Here is a 19,009-nt window from a genome sequence, read left to right as displayed (position 1 = left end):
ATAATTAATGACGCACTGAAAAATGATCATGAGAACAAGAATACCTTAACTTTGGAACCGTTCATTTTAGAAGGGTTATGCATCGGGCCTTTTTTATTTCAAATTTAATGTAGAACAATTTTGTGTAGAGGGTTATTCATGCTAAACCGCTTAGTTTTAGAAATACTGACGAAAAACGTAAAAAACTACGAATTTACCGATTTCTCCCCCCTCTCGTCCCCAAACCCGACGCTCAAAATGGTGTGAATTTTTTCTGAACTTTATGTGGACCATATAGAACAATTTGGTGTTGGAGGATTAATTTTCACTTTTGGATGTCTGGGTTTGGGTCTAACTATACCGTACTATGAGGGCAATTACGAAAAAAAATTCTAATAATTAACTGTAATTAGTATCAAAACAAAGAACAAATATTATTAGTTCATAAAATAATAGAAGAAATTAAGAATTTTGATTTTTCGATTGAAAAATAAAGAGGAATCGGTAGATTTACCGAAAAATCCGTAGTTGTGGCATCACTTTGGGACTGTACCAATTGCATAAAAGATAATTGCAGTTTCCTATAAAAATTAAGTTTTTGATGTTTTTTCATTATGTTGGCGTGGAAATTTTGGTTTTTTAATATCATATAATTTCCCGTACCATCTGCTGAAATCATAAATACCACATGCTTAGTTGCAATAAAAATTTATTTTTAAAAATAACAGTTAACAATAAATAAATAACTCAATACAAAACTAACACCTCAGTCGTCAAAAATTAATGATAATATGCAGGAGCGGGTGACAATATGGCTTTTCCATGGGATGGAGCGGGATGTACTGGGTGACCAGATTTTTCAACAACTGCGTTGAAGCCATTGTGGTCATCAGCCGAATAATGGACTGTACGGATGGTACCGTCAGGTTCAGCTACTGTGTAGGAGCCTTTGACTACGTCTCCATCTCTGACTTCTTGCTGAGATTTGTGGTCTCCGGTGTGTTCGTCTTTTACTCCATAGTTGAATTCGTATTTTGGATGAGCCTTTAAATAAAGACAAAATTATATATTTATAAAAATAAGAACAATGGAGTGTATAGCTTTAAGTACACTGTAAACTGTAAAGGCATGCCTGTAAAGGCAATCGTTGATATATTTTTTTATACAGGGTGAACCCGAAAATAGTGCGTTCCTTAAATGTATAGGTAGAAGGCACAATTTAGAGCAAAAAAGTCTCAAAACATTTTTTTCTAAATTGATCCGTTTGGCCTAAAAACGAAAATACATTTTGATATGCAAATTGAAGTATGGCAACAACGCGAAACTCAAAAATCGAAAGATTAAAAAAGTAGGTTTGTAGGTCAGTTGCATCTGGTGGGTAAAATAATGTAAATATCAACCAATCCCATATCCATTATTTTGCAGGTAGGTACCTACAATGGAAACAACCCCAAAAATCACACCTCAAAGTAAATAAACAAGGGGTTATTGGGTTAAATTTGCACAGTCACAGAAAGTTCTTCTAGGCTACGTTGCCATGTCATTCAAATTTATGAAAATAAACATTCACTTATATGGAGAACAATGTAATTTTTTTCTTGGAAACAGTTAACTTTAGAAAAAAATGTTATAGGACTTTTTTGTTCTAAATTGTGTATTATATCGATACCTTAAAGGAACGCAATATTTTCGCGTACACTCTGTATATTTACCAACCCGTCTTTACGTTTTAATTCAGTTCAGTCTTCTTACGAGCCTTCTCTGATGACGGGTAGACCTAGAAACGCCTGTCAGAGGATAGTAAGAGACTCGAAGTGAATAGAAACGCAGCCGTCCATGTATATATTACTATTACTTTATTCCATTAGCATGTAACGTCGTCCATTTAAATACTCCTTATCTATTGTACTTTAAGTTTTTAGTCTAAAATATATCTGGTAGCTGTGTACTAAGCATCTACTCTGATCACCATTTAAGTAATTAGATATTAAGGAATTGGAAGCTTTTGAGCGTTGGTATTCTAAGAATGCTACGAATATCATGGGTAAACAAGATTTGTAATATTAAAGTACTTGATAGGGTTAATAAGAGGGATGAAACTGTACTGACAATTAAGAGGTGTAAGCTTTAATATTTACGAAATCTAAGGAAACGGTTTAGCCTGAACTCTAACCAACTATTTGGAGCTGCTGTAAGTAAAATAAAAATTGCCATGTGATAACCAACCGTCGCGTCACGTCGATAGAATATGGAAACTTAAGAAGGCGAATTGTTAGTTAAGTTATTTTTACAACTCATGCTCTTATTATTTCTCTTTTTATTACATATCGGCTGTTAGTACGAGTTCTAATTTCAGTAATGTACCTACGTTATTATGTATACCTACGTTAATTTTTTTTTATGAGCATTTTATGTAAAAACATGAAACCATCCTAGTGATCTAACTTTTCAGTTGACTTTTTACCTTTAAACAGTGAAACATTTTTTATTCTCGTAATATATCTTATTTGGCTGCCTTATTATCTTATCCAATGTAATAGACCAAGAGGCAGAGCTGAAAAATCTATTTGAATTTACTAAAGCTAGATTTTTCACAGTTCATTACTGTGAGCGTGTAGAGAAACATACTGCAGTCGGTCAAGCGAAACGTAGAACAGGGGTTACTGAGAGGGTATTAAAGTTGCTTTCCTACGAAGGTAATTATTTCCATTAACTAAGGCTGAAAATCAGTACACACATTCTAAATTAAATATAAATAAAAGTTATTATAGTCGGTCAGCTGTATGACAGGACAGTGCCGGTCGGTTGGCCCCAATAGTCGATTGAGGAAATGAAGCATTTTGGCTCTCAATTTTTTCATCCAGCGTGGATTTATATGAAATTTTCACAGAAGGTAATGAATAGTCCAAGGATCATTTTATATACAATGCCGCTATCACATGCCAAAATCTTGGGGGTGGTTGCCACCCCATCTCGGGGGTAGGAATTTTTTTATTACATTTTACCCATATAATTCGATGGAAAAAGTGATTCTAAGACAAAAATGTTTTCTCCATTTTCTTCGCAAAACTAATATTTTTCGAGTTATTCGCGCTTGAAAATTTCAAATATACAATTCGATCTTTAAAAAAATAATAAAAAGTTTCTAGCATGATAATTAAACGAAATCGAAATCGAACGAAACGAAAAAATCAGTGAAAATAACCCCCTAACTACCTTCCTAATTCAAAATTGGTCTTCACCTTTCTGTAGTTCCTTTTATATTTATATTATCACACACTCAAGGAGTTTGACTTATTTAAAATGCCTAATTTTGGAAAAATTGGATTTAAAGGAAAATTGATTTTTTGCTATTTGGTATTTTTCACCTTTTACTTCAAAATACCTCCGAAAATACTGAAGATATGAAAAAAATTATGAACTACTAAATTGTAGCTTTTTTAATGACTAAAATTACCCTGTGCATAGATTTTCATTACAGTGAATAGTTAGCCAGATATAGCTGTTTAAAACCTCTATTTACCAGTAAACAGCCCCTTATTCGAGCCCTTTAAACCCACCCCAATTAAAAACCAAGGCATATTATGGAAATTAATTTACACAGTCTTATAGCTCTTTAAAAATCCTACAAAATCTTTTTGAGGGGTCTCATTACTGAGAGGGTATCAAAGTGGCTTTCCTACGAAGGTAATTAAATCCATTTACTAAAGCTGAAAATCAGTACACAGTGAGATATAATATTTTTCCAAAATTAGGCATTTTAAATAGGTCAAACTCCTTGAGTGTATCGATAATATAAATATAAAAGGGACTACAGAAATGTGAAGACCAATTTTGAATTAGGAAGGTAGCTAGGGGATTGTTTTCACTGATTTTTTCGTAGAGAAAAGCAGGTACCGACATTTTTTTGATTATAAGTCGCTGAGTTTCATGTTAGAAACTTTTTATTATTTTTTTTTTGAAAGGTCTACTTGCATACTTGAAAAAATATTATTAAGTTTTTCTCGAAAAGTGCAAATTTTGTCCATTATTTGGCTTTGAATATTTCAAGTTATGCATTTGACGAAAAAAGCTAACTTTTAACATGCCGTATCTCGGTTTGTATTGGTCTTAAAGATATTATTTGAAAAGAATTTGGTTTATACAGATACAATTTTGATGTCTACAGTTTTTTTGATTAAATGCATATGTTTGGAGGTATTCTCAAAAAACCCTCTAAAAAAGTCGATTTTTTCTTAGAAAAACTGTTATATTCAAGCGCGAATAACTCGAATAATATTAGTTTTACGAAGAAAATGTAAGAAACATTTTTTTCTTAGACTCATTTTTGCATCGAATTACAAGGTTAAAACGTAATAAAAAATTCCCAACCCCGAGATGGGGTGGCAACAACCCCCAAGGTTTTAGCGTATGATAGCGGCATGATATAGAAAATGATCCTTGGACTATTCCCTGCGTTCTGTAAAAATTTCAAGTAAATCCATGCTGGACGAAAGAATTGCGAGCCAAAATGCTTCATTTCCTCAATCGACTATTGGGGCCAACTGACCGGCACTGTCCCGTCATACAGCTGACCGACTATATTACCTATTTATTTATATTTAATTTAGAATGTGTGTACTAATGTTCAGCCTTAGTAAATGGAAATAATTACCTTCGTAGAAAAGCAACTTTGATACCCTCTCAGTAACCCCTGTTCTACGTTTCGCTTGACCGACCGCAGTATGTTTCTCTACACAATCACAGTAATCAACTGTGAAAAATCTAGCTTTAGTAAATTCAAATAGATTTTTCAGCGCTGCCTCTCCGTCTATAATAAGCTTATATCGAATTCGGTTTATTTGTAATACATGTTTATAACTAAATACAGTCTTTTTACTACAAGAGCACGCTTACGTCAGTCAAAATTTTTGACGTAAGAGCTCTGCCAAATCACATTAGAATGTGACTTTTTTTATCACCATATTTATTGTACAGTGAGAAGCTAGACATAATTACTTCTCAGAGATATTTTTTTTGTTGTTGTTTACTGTACAAATAATATCTATAATTCTTTATTCTACTTAATGATGTCAATCGGATTTCATTACTTGCCGAAATATATTAAATGACAACAATATTATCATAGTGTATAATCAATAAAATAGGTAATTTCATTAAGTGTTTACAGGTACTTTATTATTATTTATATTACTAACCTAACCTAACACAAAAAATACTAAAGTATAGTTATTAAAATAAAAATACTTTATATTCGTATATTTTATATAGTTCGTATTGAATATACCTCAGTACATCCATCTGTCATTTTTAATCTTGAAATATATTAGATACTAGGGGCCGGTTGTTCGAACGCTAATGAAAAATTGAATCAACTGATCATTATCAAATATTTAATTATTGTCTCCAACTGTCAATGTCAACTTTGTTTGTGTTGCTGAAAACATAATTGATTACAATTATGAGATTTATTAATCAATAATGTTAATAATTGTTATGGTAATTTATAACTAATAATTAATTATTAACATAATTGATTACAATCAACTGATTGACGTACGAATGAGGGGTGTTGTTATTTGATGGTTGTTAAGGGGAATTAATTATAATCAACTTCTTGATTAGCGTTCGAACAACCGGCCCTAATTGATCTATCTTATTGATTATTCACTACAATGTTGTTAATGTCTTTTTTCACATCGAAAACACCCTTAAATCTTGCGAGCTGTTTGGAACGATTATTAAGCTGTTTTGGCATTTTTTTAACACCTAATGAAAATCGATTAACATCGGTTAGGAATAAAGAATTATAGATATTATTTGTAGAATAAGCAATAACAAAGAAAAATATCTCTGACAAGTATTGATGCCTAGCTTCTCACTGTACAACAGGGTGGAAATATCAATTTTTACAAACTCGGGGTGCGGAATCGACGCTACTGTGGGAAAGGATTGAAAAATTTAATTGTCATTTTTTTATATTATGACTCTAACATCTGCCCCAACGTGAGTCAAATTTTGAAATTTGAAAATTTCCTTTTTGCATTTTTACCTACGCGGGGTGCGGTATCAATTCGCTTCTAGGATATGAATCGAAAACTTCAATAACACTTATTTCTATTTTTATCAGAATAACTGCCCCAGCGCTACTTAAATTGATCTATTTTGAATTTCGCGCCAACGCCCGACCTACCGCTGCAACCAAAGAGTTATAACCTGTCACAGGAGTCGACCTTCACTCTCCCATTCAATGTCAATAATAAGTTAGTAGAACACAAAACAATATTGGTCAGAATTATTATAGTTTTCCACGATAACTATATAAGATTATTGAAACCTTATGAAGGGAGGAAGGACGAAGACGGTTACAAAAAAGCTATTAAAGTTTGGTGAGGATAGCAAGAAATTGTTTGATATTGCAACTTGCAAATGTTTAGAGTCCAGAGATTGCAACTGTACTAGAAAGCGAAAGATTCCAATACCAGAACGAAATTTCTTAATCGACCAACGAACTGACCATAAAATAATGATTAATAGTTTAGATCGTGAAGCGACCAAAAAAATTGAGATAGATTTACATAGATTACGCCAACAAAAGCCACGTGAAGAACAAATACTCTTGCAAATAGGGGTGGAATCTATTCCTAGTACTTCTAGATTATCTTACAACTTCAAAGATAAGACCGAATGTTCAACAGGCAGATACATTAAACAAAAGCGGTGAAATTGAGGACTTCCAATTGCAATCGATTATTTCCACTTCTTCACTCACAATGACTGATGTCACATTTCCGGTTGTTGCCAGAACATTAGATGGTTATGGGGTTTCAGATCATGCTGGAGTAGCAATCATTTCTGCAGCTTTCCACAACATTGGTCTTATTACTGAAAACGATTCATCACGGGTTATAGACAGAAATAGAGTTCGACGAGCTCGTTCTAAAGCTAGTACTTTATAACTCTATTCTGATATTTATTTCCTCGAACTCTATCGATGTAAATGAAATAATGGCTCTTGGTTGTGATGGGACTGTCGTTAACCAAGGAAACAAAGGTGAAATTATTCGTTTATTGGAAATCAAGTTTCCACCTCCACTCCAATGGATCATATGCCAACTACACGCCAATGAACTGACACTGCGTCATCTTTTTCAACATCGAGATGGCACTAGAAGTGGACCAAAAGGTTTCACAGGCCCCATTGGCAAGGCAGTTACTAACTGTGAAGTATTTACCCATTGTTCCGTTTGATGCAATTAAATGTACGTTGCCCGATATTACCAAATCGACTCAGGAATTAAGCACCGATTAACTATATCTACTACAAATGTCAGTATATCAATAGTGGACATTGCGATAAAAATTTTGTGAAAAAAAATCCTGGTAAACTAGTTCACCCTAGATGGTTGACAATGGTTAATCGGATATTGAGATTATATGTCTCAAGCCAAACTCCGTCAGAAACCTAATTATACTAAGCACATTTATTTTAACGGTCTATGCTCCTATGTGGTTCAGGATCAAGACTAGGCCAGTTTGTATTTTTGGTGCCAAACATTTATATGATACGATAAAACTGCCGCGCTATTTGCCAAACCACTTGAACAATGTTATTGTCCCAGTCATACAGAGAAATGCATTCTTTGGGCATTCAGAGAATCTACTACTAGGAATGTTAGCCGACAACATACAGTACGTCAGAGAAGTTGCACTCGCAGAATATTGAAGATCAGAGAGACATCATACATAGGAGCCTTACATATTTTCCAAGTACTTACTTTAAATATGGATGCTGATGATTACATCGATATGATAGATTGGAAAACCAAGACAGAACCTCCACTTACGAAGAATTTAAGTACCGAAAGGATATCTCAGGCCATCATAGGCCATCACGGAAAAATTCCGTGTCACACAAAATCCTCTGAAAGGTGTGTAAAATTAGTTACAGAATGAAGTGCTGCCCTCTGTGGGTCACAGAGGAGAGACGGATTAATTAAGAATAAGCTCAAATCATGTTTTTTGATGCCTAAATTTCATACTAAGAAAGACTATCGTTCACAATGTTATATTGACTATTCTTCTTTTTTTTTCTTCATATTATAGTCCTAATAGCGTAAATAAATGAATAAAACATTATCGTTGACTCTAGTTGACTCTATCGAATTTTTTTTAGAAATTTTTTTTTACAAAATTCCAAAATATCAATCACCGTGGGGCACTTTTCAGACTGAAAATACGAAAAAATGTCATCTAAGTTTTTCATTCGAAAATGAAACACGCATCAATTCCGCACCCCGCGAAAATGAAATTCGAAAAAATAAGTTTGCGCTCCACCCTACTGTACAAGTACAATAAACATGGCGATGATGAAGAGTCATATTCTAATGTTTTGGTAGTGCTTTGACGTTAGAAATGTTGACTGACGTAAGAGAGATTTTGTAATAAAAGGTCTGTATGTAACCATATTTCCTTCTAATTTTACATCTAATTTGAAATTCAACTTACATCATAATCTTCGTTCTGGTGTCCAGACTGTCCATATGAGAGTACCGGAGCAGAATATCCATGAGCAAGAGCAGGAGCTTGGTAACCGTGTCCTATTCCTACTCCACCTAAATTTGACGAAGCGTATGAACTGGCCTGTCCATGACCGTAGTCCAAAACACCAGCTTGAACTGCAGCTGAGATGGCAAGGACGGCTAAAATCTATAAAATATTAAAAAATATGATTAGCTAACAATCATATTATAATAATGATAAAATTAAATATAATAATGAGATCCTGCTTTAACCTTCCGATGACCAACCTTTTTTTGTTACACGGATGACCAAGGGGGGGAAAAATGGCCCCAAGTCAAAAATGTCAAAAATGATAATTAACAAAAAAATAAAGTTTTTTTTTTTAATTTTTAATTTTTTTTTTGAATGGACTTTATGTCATTCAGCCAGTGACAACGTAAGTATTAGTGTCATGTGTAGTGTGTATGTTGAGTAAGTGTCTTGTTACTTTGCAAAGTCGACGTCATTAGCATAAAACTACTTGTAATTATACATAATAGACGCTATTTTACTAAACATCAACTTCAGAATATATTTTTTATTCGTAAAATATAGGGATTTTTTTTATTTCAAAATATGAGGATATCTAGAATGATATTAAAGTCAAATAAAAAAATAATGAGTTAAAAATTAAAAATACTTTTGAGTTTATTAAAGCAAAACATACGCTGGGGTCACAATTTCCCCCGCTTGGTCATCCGAAGGTTAAGATAAGATACTAGGCTGTTCAATACATTTTGCGGTTTGACAAGAGACGGCATTGTTACCAGCCTAATTTTATTTTGTTATGTTGGTACACTCTTCATATTAACGTGCGTGAAGTTTCATTTCAATATGTTAATTCATTCTTTGTTTACAAGCTATTTAGTATCGACATATCACAGTATTTTTTTTTACAATGGGAACAGTCAAGTATTTATTTTTGGAAGATTAAATATTTATTTTTGGAAGGTTTAAAAGCAAAAGAAAATGAACAAATGTTGAAAGTGTATACAGACTCTGTACGTTCAAGCAATAAAGTGGAAAGACGGGTTGCTGATTTTAAACATGGATATACAAGAATGAGGTCCACGTCAAGTACGTCGAAAAACGCCAGAAATCATAGAAAAAGTACCTGATATGGTATGGGAAAATCATCTAATGACTGAAAGAGATTTAGGTAGTAGAAGCCCTAGGCATCTCACTGGGCAGTGTAAGTAATATTTTGACTGAAGTAGTAAGATTCAGTAAGCTGTGTTCTGATGTTCAGAATGGGTGCCTCATTTGCTAACAATGGAATAAAATCACATTCGAATGCAACTTTTTCAACAACATTTAGAGCGTTTTCAAAAGGATAAAGTAGATTTTGTGAATGGGTGATTCCATTTCACATCACTCAAATTTGAAGCAAAAAAAAATTTGGATCTCCGATTTGTCTGAAAATTGGTATATAGCTTCCGCGGGACGTAAAAAATTTTTTAAGATATTTAAGGTCAAAAATATTCTTATTCTTTTTTCTCAAAATGTTATTTTATGCAACTTTACAGTGATTTGGTGTTTATTTAAACAAACTTGCATTTTCTATCGTAAAGTATCAACGGAAAACAGAATATTTTAATAGAGGGGACTCAAAAATGTCATTATATAGCACTATAACAAGTTACTTTAATTCAAAACAAGTTTTTGATCAAATTTTATAGTGTAGAAAAAGTTAAAATACCGTTTTTTACATTTCTCTCCATTCTTAAAATACATCATAATCGATTTGGCTGAAAGTTTGCCCACAGATAGCTAAAATATAGGACTTTAAGTGGTGAGAAGGATTTGAATTATATTACAATATCAAAAAAGTTACATGCAATATCATAGTCAAAAATATAGGCGTCTACTCTAAGTAAAATTAACTCGAAAATATCGACCTCACGAAACAAATTGTTAAAAATAAATTGTAATAATGGTAAATACGATTTATTTGGAACAATTTCAGTTCCTACCATTTTGGTCGAAAAGTTAAAAATGGCGGAGATATTGAGCAAAACATGTTCTCCTTTAAAAACAAGATGGCGGTTAACGTAACGTAGGGATTCATTCGTGATTTTAAATTTAGGCTACTATTGACTCCCCTAGAGATTAGAAAAATAAAATTTTGGGCAGCTCGGCATGCAAGGTCAAATGCTATCCCGACTGGACTAATATACTTTTGAGTCTGATATTACTGCATGTAATTTTTTGGTATTGTAACATAATTTAAATCGATAAAAGGCACTCTGCCGAAACAGCTGTAGTCACATAGTTGTAATAAATTTTGTGGAAGTATAGGAAACAAAAGTTTTCAGTGTTTTATTGTTAGATAATTCAAATCCTTCTAACCACTTACATTCCTATGTTTTGGCTATCTGTGGGCAAATTTTCAGCCAAATCGATGAATACGTATTTTGGGAATGGAGGAAAATGTAAAGAACGGCATTTTAACGTTTTCTACACTATAGAACTTGATCAAAAACTTGTTTTGAATCAAAATAACATGTTATAATGCCATTTAGTGACATTTTTGAGCCCTTCTATTAAAATATTAAGTTTTTCATTAATACTTTACGATAGAAATTGCAAATTTGTTTAAATAAACACCAAATCACTGTAAAATCGCATAAAATAACATTTTGAGAAAAAAAGAAGAAGAAGATTTTTTGACCTTAAATATCTTATTTTTATGTCCCGCAGAAGCTATATACCAATTTTCAGACAAATGGGAGAACCAAAATTTTTTGCCTGAGTGATTTGACATGGAATGTACCCAATCTATTCATCATTAAGGATGAAATTTGGGTCTATCCCATGATCTTAAATCAAAAAAAGACGCTAAAGAGTTATGTGAAACTGGTTTTTCGGCTCGGAAACGAGTTCGCTTCCAGAAATCGACCAAGAAGGAGTTAGCATCAGTTTTTTGGGATACGAGACGAATTTTGTTTGTGGATTATTTGCAAACTGGTAAAACAATAAATTCTGGATATTATTTTAACCTTTTAGACCACCCGAAAGCAGAAATTCGTAAAAAAAGCTCCGGTTTCCAGTAAAAAAATTCATTTTTAATCATTAATCAGGACAGTACATCGTGTCATACGAGCATTTTAACAATGTAGTTCAGAGAAATAAGGAAAAAAAATATCGTGTTGGAGACACAGCCCCCTCCAGGCTAAAACCAAATTTTTCGAGTAATATGGTCATCTATAATAATAACCTATATGTTTCCTGCAGCCGATTTTGATGATATACATAGTTATAAACAAATGAAGATCAAAAAACGGTAAATTTTCGCTTTTTTCGTCTCTTACTAAAAAATTGGGCATTTTAAACAAATTTGAGAGTAATAAACTCATAAACCGTATAAAACACTTCAATACGGCGTTCGCTGAATATGTCTATCCTTATTGGTTACTTAGAAAATTGCCAAATAAATCATAAATTTTGAGTTTTTATAAATATTCATAACTTATGTAAAAATTAACTTAGAACCTTTTTATTACATGGAATGCTGAGTCTTATGGTGCTTAAATTACACCCTAAATGCCAAAGCAATTGGTCAAATAGTTTAAAAGTTATTTAATTTGTTTATCCAAAATTAATTTTTTTTGCAACACTGTAAGTCAGAAAATGATGAAGTTACAGTAATATTTTGGATAGTTTATGAAAGAAGAAAATTTACAGTATCAATTTAATTTAAAAAACATGACAAAAAATAATTATAGATGTTGCAAAATAATTTTGCAAAAACATGTGAATTAAAAAAATGGGGGGGCGGCTAACTTTGTCCCTAAGTGTCCTAGAACAGTTGTTTTTCTTTCTAAATGTGTATAAAAATTCAGTCTTTCTAAATATGAAAAAATAATTTTTCTACGGGTAACGGTTAAAAAGTTATTCTAATTGTTTATAAGTAAGCAAAAAATGGACATGTTTTTGCAAAATAATTTTACACTGTTTAAAATTATTTTTTGTCATTTATTTTTAATTAAGGTAATAGTATAAATGTTCTTCTTTCATAAACTGTCGGAAGTATTATTGTAACCTCATAATTTTCTGACTTATAGTGTTGCAAAAAAAATGAATTTGGGAAAAATAAATTAAATAACTTTTAAACTATTTGACCAATTACTTTGAAATTTAAAATATAATTTAAGTACAAGAAGTCTCGGCATTCCGCGTAATAAGAAGATTCTAAGTTAATTTTTACCTAAGTTACGAATATTTATAAAAACTCAATATTTATGATTTATTTTGCAATTTTCTAAGTAACCAATAAGGTTGGACATATTCAGCGAATGCCATATTGAAATTTTTTATATAATTTATGAGTTTCTTACTCTCAAATTTGTTTAAAGTGCTTAACTTTTTGGTAATAGACGAAAAAAGCGATAATTTACCGTTTTTCGATCTTCATTTGTTTATAACTATGTATATCATCAAAATCGGCTGCAGGAAACATATAGGTTAATAATATAGATGTCCATACTACTCAAAAAATTTGGTTTCGGCCTGGAGGGGGATGTGTCACGAGAAAAACCTTATTTCTCTGGACTAATGGCTAAAATCCATTAATTAAAGTTCGAATTGACGGAGCGTTCACCGTATTTACCGGATTTGCCTCTAGCGACTTTCATGTTTCAATACCTTAAGAAATTAATGGGTGGAAATCGTTTTTCATCAAACGGAGAAAAAGTTCGAGAAATTGCCTACTTGCATCCTGATTATATTACCAGCCTTATCCTGTACTGAGAAAGCCAAACGTAAGAGCATTTGAAAAATAATGAATAGTTTTGCTCGGAGTATCAGTCGTATGTGAAAAAAAAAATAGGAGAACTAAATCTGAGAAAAAAGTGGAAAAAAAGTTAAAGATATTAAACATAAATTCTATTAATAATTAATAAGTTCTTTAATAAATTTTATTAAAGAACGAATCGAAAACCAATATGAACAAATATGTAGAATATCAGAATGTATTCCGTGCTGGCAGATCTTGTTTTGATAATATATCTATTATTTTTGTACTTCAACAAATTATAGAAGAGCCAAAAATTTTCTGACTCATTTAACGTTAATTGACTTAGAAAGGTTTATGCTACAATACCCTCATAAAGCTTGTTTGAAATATTGACGCTAAGTAATGCGTAGGTCAACGTTAGGGCGAACATGTACAATAATGGAAAAAGTGCCGTCAAAATGGAGAATAAAATTGGACACCTATTTCCTGTCAAAAAACACTTGAGACAAGGATATTCCTTATCGCCAACTTTATTCAAAATCTATATTTAGAAACCATTAAACAACTGGAGAAAAAAATTCACAGGAATGGGAACAGAACCTGAGAACACGTATAATATAACAAATGTCTTCGCAAATAATCAAATGATTATGACAAACGATGAGGAAGACATGGATTATATGATTCAAAAGTTAACCGACGAATACAAAAATTGGATACTCGTCATAAACAGTAACAAAACGGAATATCTTAGAATAAAGGACAAAGAAAGATAACCACAACTCTTGATTAAAGATATAAAAAATGTGAAGAATTTAAATAAACAATGATATTAATAGCGAACGAGGGAACATCGAAACGAGACATTCAGTGGAAAAAACAACAGCTGACATGTAATTCAATAGTATATTGTACAACAAGTGGGAAAAAGACATATTTCTCACGAGCCGAGGCACGAGGTCGCAAATCAAGCGAGGGAGAAATGTGTCATTTTCTCATGTGTTGTACACTGTACTTTTTCTATGGATGCGGTTTTGTCAAGACTTCAAACTTCAAAATTAAATAATTTAGGTGCTATTAGGTATATTATATGCATATATTGAAATAAGATACATATACATGTAGCATGTAGGTATTTACTATTCTTAAAATTTATATACCTTATTTTTTATTAATTCTAATTAAGTTATTTTTGAACAGTTTTGAAAGGTAATTCCTGGTAGGTTTTGTTTTAACACATTTATTGAACAACATTAATTATGTTTGTATTGTCCATGTTACCATGGAAGCGGCGATCATAGTATTGAAGACCGTAGGAGAACCCGTGAGAAAAAATGTTTCTCACTGCAATGGCTTCTCACTGCGTGAGGAATTTTTCGTTTTGAATGTATGTAAGTAGTGAGAGAAGTTGCATATTGTATAGCATCCATATAAAATAGTATATTGTACAACAAGTGAGAAAAAGACATATTTCTTACGAGCACAGAAGTTTGTTGGCACGAGCCGAGGCACGAGACGAGGGCCGCAAATCAAGCGAGGGAGAAATATGACATTTTTTCATGTGTTGTACACTGTACTTTTACTATGAATGCGGTTTTGTCAAGGATTCAAATTTCAAAATTAAATAATTTAGCCGCTTTCAGGTACCTATATGTATTATATGCATAAATTGAATTAAAATAAATGCAGTGTGTCAATTTGAAAAGTTGCCACCCCCTATAATTTGGTCCCTACAGAAAATCTAAAAATATGCAAAAACACGTCAAATTTACTTGTGATGGGGACATTTTGTAGACCAGTTTTCAACTAAATTACATCAACCTTCTAGCGGGGGCGGACACAACCCCCAAAATCTTTAATAGGAAGGGGGGTTGAGTGATACCTCATTTTGAAGGTAATTCAATTACCTTATCAAAAATACCCCATAACTTATATTTATTTTCAGTACTTTTGAAAAAATCTTGGACTAAATACTCTAAAATATTTTGGAGTTCTGAACTCGATTCTTAATATCTTTACAGTTTTACGTTTTACTTCTTACTTAGGATTTTTCCAAAAATACTTCAAAAAAATACTCTAAATACTTCAACACCCAAAAAAAATCAATTTGAAGTTCAATACTCCAAAAAAAATTTTGGAGTTCTGAACTCGATACTTAATATCTGTACGGTTTCACTTGATTTTTTCAAAAGTACTGAAAAGAAATATAATGTATGTGGTATTTTTGAAGAGGTAATCGAACGATCTTTAAAACGAGTTATCACTCAATCCCCCTTTCTATTAAAGATTTTGAGGGTTGTGTCCGCCCCTGCTAGAGGGTTAATATAATTTAGTTGAAAACTGGTCTACAAAATGCCTTAACAAATAAATTTGACGTGTTTTTTTATATTTTTAAATTTTTTATAGGGACCAAATTATAGGGGTGGCAACTTTTCAAATTGACACCATATGATATATATGTAGATAGTTAATATTCTTAAAATTGATATACGTTTTTTATTTGAAATTCTAATTAACGGTTATTTTTGAGCAGTTTTGAAAGGTAATTCCTGGTAAGTTTTGCTTCAACACATTTTGTTTGACAACATTAGTAATTGTGTTTGTATTTTGCATGTTACCATGGAAACGGGGATCATATGTATGTAAACCGTAGGAGAATCCGTGAGAAAAAATATTTTTCACTGCAATGGCCGACTTTTCTCACTGCGTGAGAGAAATGGTTCGTTTTGAATGTATGTGAGTAGTGAGAGAAGTTGCACATTTTATAGCATCCATAGAAAAATACTATACATATACGAACAAAAATGATTACTTACAAGTTGGTTGTAGAACCAATTTTGACGTACCTATGTATCTGACCGTTGGAAAAAGACGATGAAAGATAATAAACTAGGATTGGTAGAAATGGAATATCTAAGAAGTGTGTGTCGGATATTCAGACTTGATCACATCCAGATAAAGATAAAAGAAGAACAGGAAGGATTTACAATACCGTAGATACAATAGAATCCAAACAGTTTTTATGGAACGATGAAAGATAATAAACTAGGATTAGTAGAAATGGAATATCTAAGAAGTGTGTGTCGGATATTCAGACTTGATCACATCCAGATAAAGATATAAGAAGAACAGGAAGGATTTACAATACCGTAGATACAATAGAATCCAAACAGTTTTTATGGAACGGGCATATAATGTGCATGAAATATGAACGATCGCCAAAACGTTGTTTAATCATGAATTGAAGCTAAAGTTCTATAAGATAATTATTAAGAAGTGTGTAATAATATGAAAGCGAACTGATAATTTTTATAGTATTGTTGAAAACCCATTAAGAATTTTTGACAACCAACTGTAAATGATTAATAATCTAATACCAATTACAGCTATTGTAAAATTTATTTCGTTGTAAAAAATATGTTTCGTGGACTTTAAGAAAGCATTTGATAGAGTCAAATTAAAGGACGTTATCCATTTGTGATACTCAAGAGAGGTACCTCTAGGAATAATTAAAACTACCGAGAATATCTACCAGAACAACAAAATAAAAGTCAAACTAGAAGATAAACTAACTGACCCAATTGAAGCTGGCGATGGGATAAGAGAGGGGGATTCCTTGAGTCCTTTATTGTTCAACCTGATCATAGATGAAATAAAGAAAAAAGTAAAAACTAGAAAAGCATACCAAATGGAAGAAAAAACATAAAATAATCTGCTATGCAGACGACTCAATACTAATCTCTCAAAGTGAATATAATTTACAACGTATGCTGCACCAATTTAATATACCTAACTGCCAGAAACTTTAACATGTTAATTTCCTCAAAAGTGACAAAATGCATGGTTATAACAGCAACTCCAATAAGATTTAAATTGGAGCTGGAGAGTCAGATAATAGAACAAGTGATGAAGTTCAAATATCTAGACATCACACTATCTAGCTACGGAAAGCTCGAAACAGAAGTGGAAGATCAAGTGAATAGAGCAAACAGAGCTTCAGGTTGCCATAATTACACAATATGGAGAAATAATAATATCGGAAAAGAAATAAAAGGCAGAAATTACAAAACAGTCATCAGACCAATAATGATACGCGGCAGAAACATGACCTACACAGAGAGGACAAAAATATTGATCGAAACAGTGGAGATACAAACCATTCGAAATATCGATGATAAAACTCTATGGGACAGAGCTCAAAGTGCAGATATACGACGGAGATGCAAGGTGGACAACATTAATACCTGACAATACACAAAAGCCGAATGACAACAAATAGAGTAGTAAGGACACCAAAAACGGTTCCCCAGTAAGAGGACGATCATTGGGAAGACCACGAAACCGATGGAACGACAACTTAATAGAGACACATTGAAAAAACAGACAGAGCAATGTCTATACAAAAAGAGGAAGAAGAAAAAGAAGAAGAAGAAATAAAATTTTGTAAGTCACAAAGGCTAAACTTGCCTGACATTTTAGAAAATAACTCTAAATAATCTAGCTGTAAAAATAATACAAAAAGAGGAAGCAGAACCAAGAGAAGGATACGAAGAAACGTGGGTAAAGATGGAATAGAGTCACAGACTAGTAGAAGGGACAACTGATAGGGACGACTGATAGGAACTGAAAGAATATTGTTAATCAGGCCAAAGCACATAAGTGGCTGTACTACCAAGGAAAGAAGAAGATCAATAAAATAATTTATTAGAGAATCTAAAAACGTATTACCATGTATTACTACAGGTTTTTAAATGAATGAGTTTATAATTAAAAAGAGACTATTTTTTAAATTACACCTCAAACATTCCCGTGAAAATAACAATAAACATAATGAGCTTAACTTACTTTGGAGAACATAATTGCCGAGACGAACGTCAATCTTAGACTGACTTCCAATTAATTAGTAAACCTTTTTATACCTAACAAAAAAATTGACAAAATGCAATCCATTCGTATCGACCTGAGAAATCAGAACAATACCTACGTAAGATAAATGTTACAATGCTTTACCAAATTTTTTGACCTAGATACTTCACTAGATATTATCATTATGCGTAATATGCAAATACCAATAATTATTTAGCTAATTAAGCATGAATTTAGTTGTACTCATTAGACAAATGTGTAATTTGGAGATTATAGTTTTATGGTATTAGCATATTATACATTAAACGAGACACTTGAGAAATATTTAAGATACATATTGTCTAAAAATGAGAAGAATATAAAATATCCATAAGAACATGAAAAAGCTAATTGAAAAGATACAAAAAGTATATGCTTATTTTTTTAAGTATATGCTATCTTCTATTGAAAACATGTAGCATCTACATAGATGCATTAAAAAGTGGAAGCAAGGAAATCTCGCTTCTGTCTTTACAGTATCAGTACCTAGTACCTAGTCAAAAAATACCGATAAAAAGTCAATAATATTTTTCCTATAATGCAACACACAAGTTGTTGAGTAATTACAAAATAGGTATACTGCGAGGCATAAGTTAGGGATATGGAAAATTATGCTCATTTTCATAGTACATTTTTTCGTGACAAGATTAACCAATTCCGCTAATTTTTTTTAAATTATTTTAGATTTTTCTTTAGTATTTCTACAGTTAGGCAAAGGTTTACTCAAACTTCTTTTTTGTACCTATTTCGGGTGGAAAAAAATAAATGTTTTTCTTATGTTAAGTTTGAGGTACCCTGTAGGGAGGACAAGGTACAAATGTGAGAATG

The 19,009-nt window shown here is 32.1% G+C and overlaps 1 protein-coding gene across 1 annotated transcript; it reads right to left on the bottom strand.

Annotated features, from left to right (window-relative positions):
- Positions 1–670: 670 nt before the first annotated feature.
- LOC126890472 (cuticle protein 8-like) lies at positions 671–18,255 on the bottom strand. The gene is made up of 3 exons (XM_050659437.1): positions 18,122–18,255; positions 8,488–8,688; positions 671–1,023 (listed from the first exon to the last, which is right to left on the bottom strand). Exons 1-3 carry the CDS (start codon positions 18,131–18,133, stop codon positions 760–762), a joined length of 477 nt encoding a protein of 158 aa, XP_050515394.1. The 5' UTR covers positions 18,134–18,255; the 3' UTR covers positions 671–759.
- Positions 18,256–19,009: the final 754 nt, after the last annotated feature.

This window comes from Diabrotica virgifera, chromosome 8, assembly GCF_917563875.1.
Source record: "Diabrotica virgifera virgifera chromosome 8, PGI_DIABVI_V3a".
Lineage (NCBI taxonomy): Eukaryota > Metazoa > Arthropoda > Insecta > Coleoptera > Chrysomelidae > Diabrotica > Diabrotica virgifera.
Note: the sequence above shows the minus strand (reverse complement) of the source record. Positions and strands in the feature narration are given on the sequence as shown.

Coding starts and splice junctions, on each gene's coding strand:
- LOC126890472 (XM_050659437.1), bottom strand. Junction 1,024..8,487: donor ACCAGAACGAAGATTATGAT/GTAAGTTGAATT, acceptor CTTTATTTAAAG/GCTCATCCAAAATACGAATT.